This window comes from Paramisgurnus dabryanus, chromosome 19 (assembly GCF_030506205.2).
Source record: "Paramisgurnus dabryanus chromosome 19, PD_genome_1.1, whole genome shotgun sequence".
NCBI classification, from domain to species: domain Eukaryota; kingdom Metazoa; phylum Chordata; class Actinopteri; order Cypriniformes; family Cobitidae; genus Paramisgurnus; species Paramisgurnus dabryanus.
The window spans coordinates 14348628-14363167 of NC_133355.1; the positions used below are offsets into that span (position 1 = coordinate 14348628).

At 37.2% G+C, this 14540-nt stretch overlaps 2 protein-coding genes across 4 annotated transcripts; both read left to right on the top strand.

Annotated features, from left to right (window-relative positions):
* The first annotated feature begins 79 nt into the window (after window positions 1–79).
* On the top strand, window positions 80–8852 carry krit1 (KRIT1 ankyrin repeat containing). 3 transcript variants are annotated; one of them, XM_065290690.2, is made up of 18 exons: window positions 128–144; window positions 269–351; window positions 1064–1215; window positions 1291–1447; window positions 1553–1645; window positions 1803–1932; window positions 2174–2417; window positions 3024–3139; window positions 3240–3383; window positions 4283–4439; window positions 5159–5266; window positions 5365–5521; window positions 5639–5790; window positions 5874–6040; window positions 6146–6233; window positions 7467–7673; window positions 8280–8396; window positions 8475–8852. In XM_065290690.2, exons 3-18 carry the CDS (start codon window positions 1117–1119, stop codon window positions 8562–8564), a joined length of 2226 nt encoding a protein of 741 aa, XP_065146762.1. In that variant the 5' UTR covers window positions 128–144; window positions 269–351; window positions 1064–1116; the 3' UTR covers window positions 8565–8852. The 3 variants fall into 3 exon arrangements, with proteins under 3 accessions (XP_065146764.1, XP_065146762.1, XP_065146772.1); XM_065290692.2 differs by lacking the exon at window positions 269–351 and having other exon boundaries at window positions 80–144; window positions 1066–1215; window positions 8475–8851; XM_065290700.2 differs by lacking the exon at window positions 128–144 and having other exon boundaries at window positions 269–346.
* Window positions 8853–10309: 1457 nt separating this feature from the next.
* aard (alanine and arginine rich domain containing protein) lies at window positions 10310–13286 on the top strand. Its single transcript, XM_065290745.1, has 2 exons — window positions 10310–11284; window positions 11818–13286. The coding sequence occupies exons 1-2, from the start codon at window positions 11078–11080 to the stop codon at window positions 11950–11952; spliced, it is 342 nt and encodes a 113-aa protein (XP_065146817.1). The 5' UTR covers window positions 10310–11077; the 3' UTR covers window positions 11953–13286.
* The last annotated feature ends 1254 nt before the right edge of the window (window positions 13287–14540 follow it).

Genomic DNA, 14540 nt, shown 5'->3' on the forward strand with positions numbered 1-14540 from the left:
CATAACTTATTTTACAAAGCGAGACTTTTAAAAACTTAATTTACAGCGCGTACAGCGACCTTTATTTTGAAATACACACCTAACTTCCGGTTACAGTCGGAACAGCCTCTTTGTTGTTAGAAATATGACAGAAAAATACAGGAGGTATGTGTCTGTATTTGTGCTTTTTATATCTCCCTACGATGTTAAAAAAAAAAAAACAATTACAGGAATGTAACTGTTACTATTGTAGCTAACCAACTACTAACAATGATGTTGTTGTCCTCAGTTTCTGAACTATGAGGTGTAGCCCGATACAATTCAACTTCCTAACAACTTGTATCAGAAGTTGACGGCTCTTTGTTTAATTTAAGTTAAGTATTAATACTTGTGATAACAGCGATATTAATTTAGTTTAAAGTAATCTAATGTTTATATAAAGAATAACTAAACATACGACTTTGCATATGCGCTTGTTTAATTTAAAAGCCATTAGGGCTGACATCACTATTACAACCAGGAACGTTACTACTTTTAGTAACAACATAAAAATACTGAGGTATACTTGACTATTTACTATAGTAAACTGTAATATGTAAATATGAAACATGAAGGTAAATTAACTTGGTTTTGCAGGTACCTTCAACCTAATATTTTTTAGTATTTTGTCATCAGCTGCTGATGTTTATCACTCAATTTCTCATCAATTAAAAACCATTGGCATATTGACTATGGTTGAAAAGCCTTTATAACAAAGCAATAGTTTAGTGATTACCTACACATTAAGGCATTAAGTTGCATAATGTCAGTTGCATAGTCCAATTTTTTTCTGTTTGTAAATAATAAAATGCTGGGCAAAATGAATATAGTTTTTTTTTTATTATTGCAAATCACTTAAGCAACATTGGTATCACAATCAGCTATAGTTATTTCTTCTTACCTTATTGTCCAATAAATCCTGTCGCTGCATCTTTCATATTTAGGTTTGTATATGTATTTCATGCATAGCAGCAGTGTACTAAATGCATTCATAACTTGTTTCCTAGGAGGCCTATGATCATTTAACAAGCTTTTTATAATATGCAGGCATGGTCTTTGAAAAGTTCTTGTCAGTAGGGACTAAAGAGGAGCTGCGTGATGGGAAATCAAGAGTTAGAGGAGGTGTTTGTAGCTGTTATTCGACCAAAGAGCGCAGCCAGCCTGAACTCCAAAGAATACAGAGCTAAAGCCTATGAGGTAAGATTATAGGCAAACGCTATGCTTTAGTTTCATCATAGATATGACGACGTTTAAAACTTAATTTCCATGCAGGTTTTACTTATTGAACTTCCCTTGGAGGGTAAAGAGAAAAAACGTAAAAAGGTCCTGCTTGGGACGAAAATTCACGCCGACAGAGACCGGACAAAGTCCATTCTGGAGTATGTTGACGAAACCACCAAGCCCATATCGAATAACCAGGGCATAATAGGTCTGTAGTCATTTATCATTATGGGTGGTGTTTGGTTTCATTCACTTCTAAGGCATTTAAAGACCTGTTATCGGTTAAGTACCCCAAAGCTTACGTTTGTTGCAGGAAAACGTGTTGTGCACATGAAGAAGTTCCCATTGAATGGTGACAGTGAAGGAAAGGAAGCCTCCTTATGTATTGTGCCAATCAATGTCAAAGGTAAAACTCACAAATTGCTTTGTGACATAAATGTAAACAATTTATATGCATTTGAAACCAGTTGGTTATTAATGCTACAAGAGTGATGGGCTATGGTGCCAGTGCAGGTTTTTTGAATGGCTCTTCTGGGTCGAATTTGATCTTTGTTTCAATGTAGACAACAGCAAGTCTGTTTATCACCCTGGGAGCCCCAGTTTTTACTGCCTTCAGGACATTATGCGTGTGTGTAGTGAAACCAGTGCCCATTTCTCCTCAATCACCTCAAAGATGCTGCTTGCCCTGGACAAGTAAGTTTCAGATTCATCACTAACCATCTTGATCATACTAAAGATTTCTATTTTGATCAGATAAGGACCACATGAAATCAATTTATCATCCCAGAAATCAATATTGTTTACTGTATCATATATTTTTTACTGTTTCATAAAGGTAGTTTTGTCAGTTTTGCAGTCAAAGGTTGTATTTAATAGTTATAAATGGATCATCAAATATGTCAGATGTTGCAAACTTTGCTGTCGCTCGTCTCAGGTGGTTGGCAGAGCAGCACACGGTGCCTCATGCCATTCCCGCGCTGTTCCGGCCTGCTCCGGTTGACCGTGTGAAGACTAACGTGAGTAACCCAGCATACATTGTGGAGAGCAAGCAGAACGACAGTCTGCTGCATATGGGCTACACGGCTCTGGAGATCAAAAGCAAGATGATGTCATTGGAGAAAGCCGACATGTGCATTGAGAATCCACTTTATGGATCAGATCTGCAGTACACCAACAGAGTAAGACTCTCTTGTATATTTGTTTTCTGGATTTGAGCAATGTGTACAAGCTGGTTTTTAAGCCTGTTGTCTAAATTGTTTCCCAAGAAGTCATACTGTATTTTATAAAAATGTGCAGCTCTCCTCTACATTTGATGATTGTAAGACGTTTTAAAGGGGACATTTCACAAGACTTTTTTAAGATGTAAAATAAATCTTTGGTGTCCCCAAAGTAAGTATGTGAAATTTTTGCTCAAAATACCATATAGATAATTTATTATAGCATGTTTAAATTGCCACTTTGTAGGTGTGAGCAAAAATGTGCCGTTTTGGGTGTGTCCTTTTAAATGCAAATGAGTTGATCTCTGCACTAAATGGCAGTGCTGTGGTTGGATAGTGCAGATAAAGGGGCGGTTTTATCCTCTTCTGACTTCACAAGAGGAGCCAAATTTCAATTACCTATTTTGTACATGCTTGCAGAGAATGGTTTACCAAAACTAAGTTACTGGGTTGATCTTTTACAAATTTTTACAAAAAATTGGGGACCCAATTATAGTACTTAAACATGAAAAAAAGTCAAATTTTCATGATATGTCCCCTTTAAATTATACTTACTCTGTCACACAGGTGGATAAAGTCATCATAAATCCTTACTTTGGCTTGGGAGCACCAGATTATTCCAAAATCCAGATTCCAAAGAGGGACAAATGGCAGCACAGCATGTCCAGCGTAACAGAGGACAAGTCAGTATATAATTCACTGTGCTTTGCAACTCACACAGTTGCTAAAAACTTAATTTTAACAATCCAGTTGATGTTTTTGTTTCCCATCTGTTTCCTGTAGAGAGCGCCAGTGGGTGGATGATTTCCCTTTACATCGCAGTGCCTGTGAGGGAGACACTGAGCTTTTGTCCAAACTGTTGGACAGCGGCTTCTCGGTTAAACAACTGGACAGTGACCACTGGGCTCCCATTCACTATTCATGCTGGTATATACTGACTTAAACTTTTAACACATCTTCCCCTTAAAATCAAGTTGATATTGAATGACGGTTCATAATAGGGTACAATTAACATTTCCTAGATTTACTGAATACAGTAAGATATTAAATTGGTGTTTCTATATAAGTCCATTTGCTTCCTTGCCCCAAATGTTACATAGGCTATTATTTAAATCAGGTTTTTATTGTTGTTAATATGTCTATGTGGTGTTTTTAATATCTTTAAGGCAATCCATATACAAATGTATTATTTTACAAAATTTCTGAGTGTTTTCTCCATAAAGTTGCATAGTAGTTTGAGTCATAGATATGATGGATGGATGCCGCATAGAAACACATATGAAACGATTGCAGCACAGCTGCTTCGTTGATGCTCACACGTGCATTGGTGCTCCTTACACATGCAGGGTAAATGCTGTAACCTCTTAACAGCAGCGCTAAAAGATTTGTGCTGCAAACGCACATATCGCCAGCTCGGACATTCATGTTACCCTGCTGCGTGCATCAAAAGGTTTTTACGGAGGCAGAAGAAAGTGAGTGGTTGCGAAATTGAGGTCTCACACTAAAGCCTTTCGCACCTGATCCCAAGTGAACCGCGCTCCAGCCCACCTCTGCAACCCGGCTGGGTGCGATTAACCAAACCGCACCTGGGCGCAGTACAGAGCGATCCCACTAGTCAAACGTAACAGGCTTTGGGTGTCAAACGTGCCCGAGCGTGATTTGGTTTGGATAATGTGAGTACGCCCTAAGGTGTGGGAACCCTGTATTTCGCATATTCATATCATTGTCCGAGCTGTGCGATTGAGTTGAGCATCTCGATTTCCCTTCTTCCTATTTAATCACCATTGGCGAAATAGCAAAATTATGTCTACTTTTTCTCTCTACAGGCATGGAAAGGTGGAGGCCACAAAGCTTTTGTTGGAGAAAGGAAATTGCAATCCTAACTTGCTGAATGGGCAACTTAGCTCTCCATTACACTTTGCAGCGGGTGGAGGTCATGCAGAAATTGTACAGTTACTTCTGCAGCATCCAGAGATAGACAGGGTAAGAAAGATATTACCGAATAGACTAAGGGCGCACTCACATTATCCAAACCAAACCAAACCATGCCCCAGCGCGATTGTCACCCCTCCCTACTCCCCCAGGTGCACGCACTCACACTGTACTTCTTATCGATCCGAGTCCGGGCGCGCTTTCGTCATTAAGATGCGATTGTTTTGAAAAAGCAGGAAGTAAAGCGCTCTCTTAACACTGGAACCCACCGTAATGATAAGTCTGTGTTTTTTATTCGGAGTCATTTGGTGCGCGATTACAGACAGCCCTCTCACATGTACTCATATTGCTTAGTTGATCTGTCACGTGTGCAGCTCGGACATTCATGTAACCCCGCTGCGTGCATCAAAAGGTTTTTACGGAGGCAGATGAAGGTGAGTGGTCGCGCAACTGACGTCTTCACCTTTTGAATCGCGCTCAGGCGCGATTGCGCTCACACCACAGCCTTCCGCGCCTGAGCCCAAGTGAACCGCGCTCCGGCCCACCTCTGCAACCCGGCCGCGGCGCGATTAAACAATCCGCGCCCGGGCGCGGAACGGAGCGATCACACTAGTCAAACAAACCAGGCTTTGGGGGTCAAACGCGCCCGAGCGCGGTTTGATTTGGATAATGTGAGTGCGCCCTAATTGGGGGTTGAGTTAGATTCCAATGTTGTATACAATTTGTCAGATTTGTGTTTTACTTATCACTGTCTGTCTTCTCAATGAAAGCACATTGAGGACCAACAGAAACGATCGCCTGTTCAAGTATGTGAAGAAAACAAGCAGAACAACTGGGAGGAGACAGTGAAACTTCTTCAACAGGCCAGCAATAAACCTGTAAGCTTGAAATCCTCCTAGACAGAGCTACAGTTCAGTGCCTACATTATAATATTAATCCTTGCAGGGACTGAGTGGTATGCGTGTGTGTGTTTCAGTACGAAAAGGTGAGAATTTATCGCATGGATGGATCGTACCGCTCCGTGGAGCTGAAACATGGGAACAACACAACAGTGCAGCAAATCATGGAAGGCATGAGACTGTCTCAGGAGACACAGCAGTACTTTACCATCTGGATCTGCTCTGAGAACCTCAGTGAGCCACCACACTTCAAATCACATCCAACAACCTAGTTGTTCGTTTTTGAACAGGATTGCATACTTGCAATAGCATTTTTGAGTAAATTGTGGTTTTGTTTTTATCTTATATCAGGTCTACAATTGAAACCGTACCACAAGCCCTTGCAGCACTTACGGATATGGAGTGAGATAGTGACTGATCTAACCGCGCTGGATCCACAGAGGGAAACACCACAGCTTTTCTTGCGGAGAGATGTTCGGCTGCCTTTAGAGATAGAGAAAAAGGTTTTTAACTTTTTCAGATAATAAAATGTCAATCAGATTCAACATATTGGGCTTCTTAAGTAGATTTTTCCATCTTCCTCCAGGTTGATGATCCACTGTCAATCCTCATCCTCTTTGATGAAGCTCGCCACTGTCTCCTCAAAGGTTTTTTATCAGCCTCAGACAGCAAGCTAATTACTCTCGCCAGCCTTCTCTTGCAGATTATTTACGGCAACTACGACAGCAAGAAACATAAACAGGGATTTTTAAAGTATGTTGTCTGGAGCTCACATTCATGCTCAGATAACCCCATATAAATGATTTCTGAAAGGTTTTACATGCTTGTGATTTGTGAATATTTGCTTGTTTTACGCAGTGAAGAAAACCTGAAATCCATAGTTCCCATTTCAAAAGTCAAGAGCAAAGCACATCATTGGACCAACCGAATACTTCATGAGTACAAGGTGTGTTTTCATGTTTAAAAATGATACATTAAAATAGATTTGTATTTCATGGACCAGTGACTTGAAGAAAGAGAAAAACCTTTGGCTACCCATTTAGTGCGGTATTTCGCGATATATTATAATACCTGTCTGATATCAACTCTGAATCGCAAAGGCGATATTATGCACAGCTCTTTCGTGTAATACGGCTATTTGATCATTAGAAAGTTTTTATCAAGCCAAAAAACGTATTTGGTTCGTTTATAACATGCATTTAAAAAAGCGACACTCGTCAAACACAATTTTTAAAAATACTTGAAAATGTTTGATTAACAGCGATATTAACATGCCTAAACATTTCCTGGATGGTTCTGCGGCGCATATTGAGTTTCTGCACGAGAGCGCCATCTGGCTTTTGGGTATAGCATAATTTTACCTTAATTCATAGCAAGCAGAATCACACGATATATCATTACACCACTAGTAATAAAGGATATTAGGTATTATTAAAATAGCTCTAGAAAAAGTGACTATGTTTTAACACTTGATTGATTGGAAAAATAACGTGCTATATAAAAAACTTGTTTTAAAAGCATGCATCAGGTTTATTTCAATGCACATAGTGTATTTATGTTAATTTTATGCAATAAAAAAATTACATTTGCACTTTTTTTATGAAAGTTAAGACTGAATGGACCTGAAAATGACAAATGGTGTAAGCAATTGCACCAAAGAATGAGAAATGTTAAAGATTTTATCCACCTTGATGGCATGTAAGCGTAATCATCAAAAAAAAAAAAGTCATTTTATTAGTTATTTCTAAATGTTAATTTTAATGCTTTTTGTAATATTTGTCCTGACATATGCTGAAAACAGCTGTTTTCTTAATAATCTTTGACAAATGATGTAAAAATGTATGTAAAAAATCATATTACACTAAACTAGATGATTATATTTATGCCACATTTTTTATGAATATATTTATATTTTCATTTAAAAAATAATAGTTACACCAATTGACACAGACCGGTTACACCACATTGACATTTTTGCAATAAATAGAATGTATGCAAGTAATCTGCTAATTTATTTTGAACCATTGAACCAATTAATTGAACCATTTACCAAAAAATAATAATTTGATTGTATTGGTTGTCGCTTAATGAAATGGTAAATTTTCTATGTTGTATTAACATACTGACACCAGATTGATCAACTTAATTGAAATACTTTTAATGAACAAAAAATCTGTAGAGCCTGAGCACCAGCGAGGGTGTAAGTAAAGAGATGCACCATCTCCAGAGACTCTTCCTGCAAAACTGCTGGGATATTCCCACCTATGGGGCGGCTTTCTTCACGGGTCAGGTGTTCACCAAAGCCAGCTCCAGTACCCACAAAGTCATCCGAGTGTATGTAGGTGTCAACAACAAAGGTCTTCATCTAATGAACATGGAGACAAAAGTAAGAAATTTTTTGTTTACCAAACATGACATACGAAGAGCTCAGATGTAAAAGTTGCTAAACGCCACCTCCGTTAAAATAAGGCATTCAGAAATACTGGTTTGTAAACAGAATCTGTTAAACGCTGCAAAATCTTTTCAGCAAAGTCCTCAAGTGCATGGAGTTGAATTGGAAAAATTACGATGGGAGTGCGTCAAGGTGTGCAAGTTTTTATCCGGTTAAAGTAGACTTACTGAATATATTAGAATATTGATCTAATATTTTGACTCTTTTACCTTTATTCAGAAAGGACAGTGAAGAGTGGAGATTTTTTTGCATGTACTTAAATGTTTTTTTTTTCAGCTAAAAACAGTCAAATTTTATATCACAATAATGAAATGAATAAAGTGACATATGTAAAAATAAGGCATTTCAATTACTGAATAACCTTTTCATTGCATTAAAGTAAAACTGCTGACCTTAAACATGAGAGCCTGATAAAAATGCTCATTTACAAGAACACATGTCAGATGCACTTAGAGGGTTTTGCATCTGAGCTCTTCCTATAATGGTGTGTCTTTGGGTAATGTCCCTTCTTTAGTTAAAGCAACTGTTTTTGTGTATCAGGTGCTGCATCTCAGTCTGGAGTATGGGGCATTTATGTGGCAGCTGGGACAGGCTGATCAATATGTCCAAATCCACAGTCTGGAGAACAAGAAGAACTTTGTAGTACACACCAAACAGGTACGTTACTGCCAGTGCATTAGTGCCCTACCGCAAATGTGAGATGGATCAGTGATTGTGCACGTCTTTTGTCTGCAGGCCGGACTTATTGTCAAGCTGTTGATGAAGTTAAGTGGACAGATTACACCAAACGACAGAGCCCCGTCAGATAAATATGCTTATGGTTAATCTCACTGAAGAGAAGCACGTATACTACATCTTTGCCTTTTGCCTCTTGCCTTTTTGCAGTTGTTTTGTTTATTTTATGCTATTTTAAAATATATAAGAATAAGAGTTGTTTTTTTACCAAAAAGAGCTTTTAGATATTATGTTAACCTAATTTACCTAATGTTATATTTTCTTACTGTATATGCTATTATATCCATTTTATAATGTCTTAATAAATGTGTGCGTTGTCATTTTTCTTAAATATAATTGGTCATTTTAGTCATTTAATCTAAAGTGAAAAACGGCGTTTATTAAATTTAAGCATTAACAATTACTATTGAATAAATAAAGAATAGTTCTTCTGAATAAGTTATAAATTAAATACAATAATTTTTATATCTGCTATTCTGTTAATATGTTTATTTTAACCACTCAATGGGAGTTTTTAAAGGAAAACTCACTTGAGTTTGAGCGAGAGGGGGAGCTGTGCTCTTCCACTATACAATATTCTAATTTTTATTCGCTTAAAAAATCGCCACGTTTTATTTTCTGCCACCATACTTACTAATGTAACTGTCTTTAAATAGGGAAAACATGGAAGTGTTTAGTGGCTTTTAAATTAATCACTGTTTGGATCCTAAGGAATGAATGGGGCTAGGCTAAATGCTAACACATTCACGCTGTACAAAGATAAAGTGCACGCATTGAAAAAAGATAGGGATGTATTAATTAGTCTAAGTTAAGAACATAGTAAAATATTGGAAAACGGTGGTGTTTTCCTTTAAATAAAACATCTATCACCACCCTATATAAATTAAATACAACTATTTCTATATCTGCTATTCTGCTAATATGTTTATTTTAACCCACTAAATGGGAGTTTTTAAATAACACATCTATCACCACCCTTTAAACCCATGAGACAGATTTAGACAGAAGATCATGTCAGGGTTTCTTTTCTGTGCAGATTTACATTACCTAGTGAAATGGTTCCTGTCCTATCCAAGATAAATGGCTTATTCCGAATTGTCATGCCTTAATAGCCTCTCATTCAGTCTATATAATGCTGTCATGTCGCCTCCTGCTCAATGGCTGTAAAACATAATCTAATTTTCAAGTATGGTCCTATAAATACAGCATAAAAGGTTGTGGTATTTCATGCAAGGCGTCCTGGAATGTTATTTTATAGTTTGCATGATCCAGTGGCTTTGCACAATAAAATTTTATTAATATACTGATACTTCATTTATTTCAAGATCTGTGCTTACACTCTAAAAAAAAATTGGGTTGTTTTAACCCAGGGCTGGGTAACTATTGGACAGAACACATTTCTGGGTTACCCAACCCTGGGTTAAAAACAACCCAGCATTTAGAGTGTTAGCACAGATCTTGAAATGAATGATTTTATTAAATGTATTAAATTAATGATTTAATTTTTTCCACTATGCATTGAGGAGACTAAAACTAGTTGTCACAAGGGTTATATCAGTAACTTAAGTAAGGTTTTTTAGACGAAAACGCAAATGTGTTTTCTAGTAGTGGAAGGTTTCAGTGTGACAACATGCCCCAGTAGGGATCAAAACGGAAGTGCATTTCTATTAGTCATGGGCAATAATGCTAAATATGTTCAAAACCCAAAGTTTACCTATGAAGCAAGGTTAAAAATTTGTGACAACTAGCCCCTGGTTTAAGGGGGGCAGTCTCCACTGGTTTCCCTTTGTTTCCCAACGATGTATAAATTGCTGGAATTGCTGAGTTGACATCTTCCACTTCATTGTCTTTGCAAATGTTCCCATCTTCCTTTATTTTACGTATTCCCTTGCTGCAGAGGACAGAACAGTAGACTTCTGTTCCTGAGAATAAAACGCTTTTGTGGATCCTCCGTTCCTCTGAGAATTCCTTCACTTTATCCACAAAAGTGGTAAAAATGCTTTCCCACTCAACAAACCGCTGAGTAACACGATGTCCGACTTGCCAACCGCTCATTTGTTTGCTGTACTGAAAGGGAGATCGTTGGTCTGCGAAACCATCGGAAAGGTCAGACAAAACTTGCTTTTAAAACAGAGACGGCGATCCTTTACAAAGACACGACTGAAATCTTCCTCACACCCTATTTCTCACACAATACTTGAATGGGAGCTTAGAGGCGCAGAATAAAAGAGGCAAGAAGAAAATGGGAGGGGAATCTTTTCAGTTCTTCAGAAGCAACAATAGTCTTTGTCTACAATGTCCCTCCATTCTTATTGGGGTTACTGAAGGGGACCGGGTGGAGGGGCCGGTTTTCCATAGTAACAGTGACAAAACAAGCAAGCCGGTCCCAGAGCAAGGAGAAAGGGAGAGAGAGACAAAAAATGCTTCAAATCCCAGACAGAATCACTATATCAATCCGTGCAGTTTTTCTGAGGGTTAAAGGAGGCAGACGGCGCGCCAAAGGAGAGGGAAGACTTATGGGAAGAATGGGCACAGCTTCACTTGTGTAGAAGAAAAAGCAAGTGAAAAATACTGGACACTTGGTTATTGCACTTTTGGATAAAATGAATTCAGACAGTCAGTATGAGGACTCTGTGTCCATCATGGTCCTGGAGAACATCAAGAACAGACTGCTGCATGCCTTCAGAACGACAGCAGAACCAAGAACCTCAGTCGGGACGGCTCATCTGATCAGAAAGAGTTTCCAAGTCAATGAAGAACTTCGGAGAGCCAAAATTGATGGAGCCATAACATGGTTAAGATTAGAACTGGTATGTTTTGTACATTGCACTCTTTTTAAAGTGTTCTTTAGTGGTGCCATATAGGAGAACCATTTTTTTTTTTGTCAAAAAATCTTTTGTGAAACAGAAAGACTGTGTGGATGTTTATATGACATGTCAGAATAGTTTGTGTATTAGATGTTTTATACATTTAATATTATGTATTTTTATTGATTTGATAAAAAATAATTGCCTTCCTGGTAAATCTACATACATGCGAAAATCCAGGTTGAAGTTTCATAATCTATGAGATAAAAAGAGCAGCAAAGTCTGACATTACTCAATCATTTTCTATTAACTTCAATCTTTGACATGTCCTCAGTCTGTATGCAAGATATCAAGATTATATTTCCACACAATGTACTTTAGATTATGTAGGATAACCTGGGTTTTCACAGGCAGGGTCACACATGTTTATGAAATGATGGATTTTTCATGAATGACTTGAAGCATATACACAACCTGTGCCGTATATGAATGTAACCGATAAGCGGCTCATCTGTTGCTCTCTGATTTATATGCAGCTTGAGATGCGATCTCAGGATAGACAGCTGGCTCAGACTCTGCTGGGACTGAACAAGGAGATTCAGAGGCTCAGACGGGAGAACGGATCCTTGCTTTCAGAGCCTGACAGCAGCGACCACACAGAGGAGACATGAATCAGTCTTGTGTCAGAGACAGTATTAGCTGAATGCATAAACAGTGATGTGCATTTTTCTACTTGTTTATTGAGTTAATGGTGATCTATTTTTAGGAGAGGACAACACAATGTTGTTGTTCCCATAGACTTGGTTCGAAATTGGTATTTTATACTTATATCTGTGATATAGGTGAAACACATTGTTTGTGATCACTTTTATCCTCTTGGCACTTTAAAATATCTCTTTTGGAAAACCCACTAAATGTAAAAGCTTGTATGCATATACAAATCTGACCAAATACTGGTTACCAGACAAAATGTAATATCTGAATAAAAATAAATGATATTACTAATACAAGGACACAAGGTTTAAAGGTACAACTGCTACAAGGTTTAAAATCAGAAATACAAGAAATAAAGTTCACATTTTGAGATGTGTGTCTAACCTGCAATGAGGCATTTTGAAAGTAGTGTAAATCTTACAAAAGATGCAGAAACAGATTGTTTATGTAACATTTTACTCCGCCTGGAAGTCAATAAACCCCATCCATAATCCATTCTGGTTTAGTCAAACAACAGAGACCTACGTGCAACGACCTACATATAGCTGTTTGTGGGATAGTGTGACTGTTTGATGTACATGTGTTGAAGGTTTATAATATAGAATTGATGCACTGTATATAAAAATGCTGAATTTTTGTCAAATCAACATATATATGTTACTTTAACTTTAAAAATGAAGTTTTTTAAAAACTTAAAGGAACAGTATGTAGGATTGTGGCCAAAACTGGTATTGCAATCACAAAACTTGTGGCTAAAACTGGTACTGCAATCACACAACTCGTGGCCAATACACAACATGACAACATAAACATCAGTTGAGGGCTGCAACTCCACTTTTTAAATGACAATATCCTGGCCAGACCACTGTTGTCAGTAATATAAGTATTTTATATGAAAATTATTTCTTAATGTCTAGTGACATATCAGGGCCATTTTATGATTAATTGATATAAATTTCTTACATACTGTTCCTTTAAAATAGTAGGTTGAATTGACTTTCAAAACCAAGTTGTTTTAACTTCATGCTGCATTTTTTTTAAAGTGTGGAATATAATATTAGCAATGTGTGTAAAGCACCCACCATAGTTTTTAATAAAATGTGACTCGGAAAATCTAGTAGGAAGATTTGGAGCATCAAAGTTTAATGTCAGTCATTCATTTCAAGAACGACTATGGTCCGATTCAAGATTTTACATTTCCTTTGGTGTGTAAGTGTGTATTAGTACATGTTCATGATATGAAAAAGGTACAAACCCCAAAGTAAACGATGACGCGAGATATTGTCTCCAACGTAAATCTCTTTTCTTGGAATACAACAAACACACGAATTGTAGGCAACAGTTTACTTCCTAGGATTGATGTAGACAAGACCGACATTATCATAATACCTCCCGCTTCGGACTCACAGCCTGTAAGTTAACTCCTGTTAGCATTGCAATGGCAGCAAATCTTTCAAACATGGTAAGAAGTGTTACATTTCCGGCTGATGTCAGAGGTATGCAGGCCAATCAAGACGTACAGATTAGCTGGCCAATCAGGGACACAGCTACAACAACAATGTACAGTATGTGGAAAATAGTGTTTTTTTTAATCACAAAGCATGCAAACACATTCTACCAAATACACAAAATAATGTTTTTAGCAATGAAATATGTGCTCTTTCAGATTGATTTCAATCTTTGACACAGCCTTTCCCTGTCAGTAGGTTATTTTTACAGAATGTTCTTTACATTATGGATGATTTATGTAGAAAACAGTAAATCACAAACAATGACTTTTCACATGCAGGGTCACAAATTTAGTCTTTGGTTTAAAGGAAAACACCACAGTTTTTCAATATTTTACTATATTCTTACCTCAACTTAGACGAATTAATACATAGCTATCTATTTTCAATGAGTGCACTTTTATTATTTGTATAGCGCCTTGTGAATGTGTTAGCATTTAGCCTAGCCCCATTCATATGGCTCCAAACAGAGATGAATTTAGAAGCCACCAAACACTTCCACGTTTTCCCTATTTAAAGACTGTTACATGAGTAGTTACACAAGTAAGTATGGTGGCACAAACTAAAACTTTAGTTTGGAGCCATGGGAATGAATGGGGCTTGGCTAAATGCTAACACATTCACAACGTGCTGTACAAAGATTAAAAGTGCACGCATTAAAAAAGATGAAGTTGTAAAATATTGAAAAATGGTGGTGTTTTCCTGTAAGTTTTATGATAAAATGATAACTCGCATTATTTGCAATTTTAGGTTTTTATTACTAAAAGATTAAAATATGTCATATCAATGGTGATATTTGTCATGTATAATTTACATAATTATCATTGAACAAATTTCACATTATAGGCCTGTCTCAATGCAGTTGAATTGTGCTGTCCACTATATTCAAAATATGACACTAAAGTATGTGCTTTCACTGCCAAGTTCATTCACTTACACAAAGACTGTATATGATTCAATAACTGAATCTAAGAGAGGGTCAGTTCACCATATGGAGTCATTTTGTTTTTTAAATAAATCATCTGACAGAATGTTTG

What these genes read in the sequence shown, in the direction of transcription:
- aard (XM_065290745.1), top strand. Translation starts at nt 11,078, where the DNA reads ATGAATTCAGACAGTCAGTATGAGGACTCTGTGTCCATCATGGTCCTG. An exon ending in CATGGTTAAGATTAGAACTG is followed by an intron (nt 11,285 to 11,817) that starts GTATGTTTTGTA and finishes ATTTATATGCAG; the next exon opens with CTTGAGATGCGATCTCAGGA.
- krit1 (XM_065290692.2), top strand. Translation starts at nt 1,117, where the DNA reads ATGGGAAATCAAGAGTTAGAGGAGGTGTTTGTAGCTGTTATTCGACCA. An exon ending in CATAAACAGGGATTTTTAAA is followed by an intron (nt 6,041 to 6,145) that starts GTATGTTGTCTG and finishes TGTTTTACGCAG; the next exon opens with TGAAGAAAACCTGAAATCCA. An exon ending in TTGTAGTACACACCAAACAG is followed by an intron (nt 8,397 to 8,474) that starts GTACGTTACTGC and finishes TTTTGTCTGCAG; the next exon opens with GCCGGACTTATTGTCAAGCT.